Genomic DNA, 3,525 nt, shown 5'->3' on the forward strand with positions numbered 1-3,525 from the left:
AACCAGCAACTAAATACATTTTTATTTATCATTCATTTCTTCAGAATCTGTAATCGTCCAGAATTAATAGAGAAGCAGTAAGACAGAATGAAAAAAGAATCAAATGGGACTCAGAACCAATGCTTAGGACTGGATTTTATTTTTGATCACATCTATGGACTGGTTTGTAATTGTGTCCTTTACACTAAACAGTACTAAGACAACAACTATCTTGAATCTTTTTTGTCTCCCTCTTTCCATGATTTGGAAAGGAAATGACAAATGACACCACTGTGACCGAATTCATTCTCAAGGGCTTCTCAGACACTCCTGAACTGGGGCTTATCAGCAGTGCATTTTTCCTTTTCATCTACCTCTTCACCCTCCTGGGCAACACCTCCATTATTGCAGCTGTGACCAGAGACAGACACCTCGACACCCCCATGTACTTCTTCCTGAAGAATCTGTCCTTCTTGGACATGTGTTATATCTCCATCACTGTCCCCAAGGCACTGATCAATTCATTCATGGGCTCTGGAGTCATTTCCTTTGGGGAATGTGTGGCCCAGCTCTTTTCATTTGTAATGTTGTGTGCCTCTGAGTGCTTCTTGCTCACATCCATGGCATATGATCACTGTCTAGCCATCCAGAGGCCCCTCTTCTATGAGATCATTATGAGCAAAAGGTTGTGTGCAGAACTTGTCATTGTGGCCTGGCTGAGTGGGGTTTTCTATGCCATCTTCCACACAACCAGCACCTTCTCCCTCCTGTTCTGTGGCCCCAACATCATTGACCATTTTTTCTGTGATAGCTCCCCCATCATGAGACTCTCCTGCAGTGATGCCCTCACCAATGAGGAAGTTGAATTTGCAGTGGGTGGGTGTATAATTCTCAGTGCCTGTGCACTCACCATTATCTCATATGTTCTCATCATCTCTACCATTGCACAGATTCACTCTGCTGAGGGCCGTTGGAAGGCCTTCTCCACCTGCTCTTCTCACCTGATCACGGTCATTCTGTTTTATGTCACTGGGAGCTTTGCTTACCTGAGACCCTCTTCCCACTACTCTCCCACTCAAGGGCGGCTAGTTTCTGTGTGTTACACCATCATCACACCTAGCCTGAACCCTGTTGTCTACTCTCTGAGAAACAAGGACATGCAGGTGGCCCTGAAAAAACTGTTTGTTCCATCCAAGTAGACATGCTTCCTAGTACTGTGCTTAATGTTCTGAATGATAATTATCCTGCATTGATTTTATACTTGGTTATAGAATATACTTGCTTGCAGCAATGGATCACAGATTTTGCATTTAATAAAACTACATATTAAGAAAATAATGGGTAAAACCATGGGGTATTTTTTGTCAAGTATAGAAATTAAAAGAAAAAAAAGGCTACCATTTTCTTTCATTAACTTGCCAAAAAGTAAGTATATTTTAAGACCTCCAAAGCCCAAATGATACAAATTTGACAGTTTCATAATTTTTTACCTTTGTCCAATTTAATCTAATATTAAAATGGAAAATTGAAGTAGTGCTCAATGCTATTTCAGTAAATCTCAGAGAAGCTGAGAAAGAACAGCCGCCATGCTATAGGTCAATGATCCCACTGGCTCTTTACAGTCAGTGGTAAAAGTGCACTCTAGGTGTCTTGCTGGCAAATGGCACTTGAAGGGGGCATCAGGCACTCACTCCTTGGGGGCTAATGCATGGGGAAAACAAGCTTAGGGCTCTCATCATTTGATAAGGGGTGATTGTGAATGCATTTAAGCAGGATGTCTTAGCTTTCTAAAGATGTGATTAACGTTGCTAACTGGCATGCTTATTTGTGTTGGCTATGCACTGATCAAGTAAACATGCTGCTGAACACACTGAGCTAGTTAATGGGATGGAATTTTTGAGGAAGTTGTTTAGCAAGTGGATTTGGAGATGGATTGTTTCCAGTGTTGAGTTCCTAGATTGTTGGCAGCACCACAAAAATAATTCAAGGGTACAGCAAAGATTTAGCAAGCAGGTAGAAATTTATTGAGTATTCGTGCAAGAGGGGCCTGCGGGTGCTCTTGAAAGGTGAGAGGTGAGAGGCCTGCAACACTGTGGGGTGGATTGCTTTTATAGTTTTCCTGTTCATTCTGTAATTTTTTTATTAACTATTTTATTCCCTTCCTCTTTTTCTTCCTTTGTGAATGCTGACCATAGATAATTCACTCAGGCTAGTTGGTTGGCACCAAGTGCTGTTTACTGCTCTTTTTCCTGAGGGATATCTTTCTTCTTGTGGCCCCACTGCTTCTTGGAGTTTGTCCTTTGCTCATTAGCCAGCCACCACCCTAATTCTAATGCTGCCTCAGGAGGACTGTACTATTTTTAAATGTCCTAGAAACAGACAAGTGTTACTAATGTTTCTTTGGTGAAGTTTTGTTTCTCATTGATATGATATGTAAATCCTCTATTTCATTGATTATTTATATTTACCAAAATGGATTGACCTCAACTATATATGAACTGAATCTTTAATTGCAGAAATCAGGTCTATATTTGTCTATTTGCTTGTTTGTGATCCAGAACACATGCACACACATACACACATAATTGCTTAATAAATAATATTGTTTAATAATTGGTCACAATGATGGCTTAAGTCTCTTAAAAATACCAAAATTTTGTAGGCCTACGATTACTCTTGATAATGTTAAAGGGGATTAAAATGCAAGAAAACATATACATACAGAAGGCAAAAACATTCTCTTTTTATTGCATTGAGAACTTGAAGAAGAACAACATGGGACATGGCTCTGTGGCAAAGGTGACAGGAAGCCATTGAGATAATGGAGAAGAAAAATAATTGTGCCCTAACAATTGCATTGAACAGAAATCATATCCACAGGGTCTCTTCAAGTCAGTGCTTACTGAAGGCTAATGTATCTGTTTAGAATAATATCATGATGTAGAAAAGTGATAAAGATATTAGAAATTGGGAAGAGGAATTAATTTCAAGAAAATTAAGGTAAAGTTTTTATTTTTAATTTTTTATTGATTTGACATACACTCAGGTAGTGTTTACCCTCTGGTAAGTGTGGGTGATGAGTCAAAGGAACTAAAATTCTTATACTTTGTTGGAGGGAGTGTATATTTATAAGATCACTTTGAAAACTCTTTCTTAGCATCTACTACAGCTGAGCATGCACATAACATGACACAGCAATTCAACTCCAAGGTATATATTCAATAGAAATAGTACATGTTTGTATTAAAGTTCATGTACAATAATGAATATTGTAGCTTTCTTCATAAAAGTCAAAGCTGGAAACAGCTCTGACACTTTCATCATAGAATGGATACGGAACTTGCGACTTAATCATACAATGGAATACTCTCTGGCCATTTGTGTGTGTGTGTGTGTGTGTGTGTGTGTGTGTGTGTATAGCCTGTGGGAGTCATGAGAATATGCCTTTCAGGCCTCCAACCACAGTGTGCATAGGGCCCAGCTGCTGAACTCTGAAATGATCACCAAATTTGCACCGAGTCTATGCTTTTCATGGACTTCTCCCAC

At 39.3% G+C, this 3,525-nt stretch overlaps 1 protein-coding gene across 1 annotated transcript; it reads left to right on the top strand.

Moving 5' to 3' along the window:
• Window positions 1-254: 254 nt before the first annotated feature.
• LOC119506583 (olfactory receptor 8U9-like) lies at window positions 255-1,178 on the top strand. The gene has a single exon (XM_037799590.1). The coding sequence runs from the start codon at window positions 255-257 to the stop codon at window positions 1,176-1,178; it is 924 nt and encodes a 307-aa protein (XP_037655518.1).
• The last annotated feature ends 2,347 nt before the right edge of the window (window positions 1,179-3,525 follow it).

The sequence above is a fragment of the Choloepus didactylus genome, chromosome 11 (genome assembly GCF_015220235.1).
Source record: "Choloepus didactylus isolate mChoDid1 chromosome 11, mChoDid1.pri, whole genome shotgun sequence".
In the NCBI taxonomy this organism is placed as follows: domain Eukaryota; kingdom Metazoa; phylum Chordata; class Mammalia; order Pilosa; family Megalonychidae; genus Choloepus; species Choloepus didactylus.

Excerpts from the sequence above, each read along its gene's own strand:
- LOC119506583 (XM_037799590.1), top strand. The coding sequence starts at position 255 with ATGACAAATGACACCACTGTGACCGAATTCATTCTCAAGGGCTTCTCA.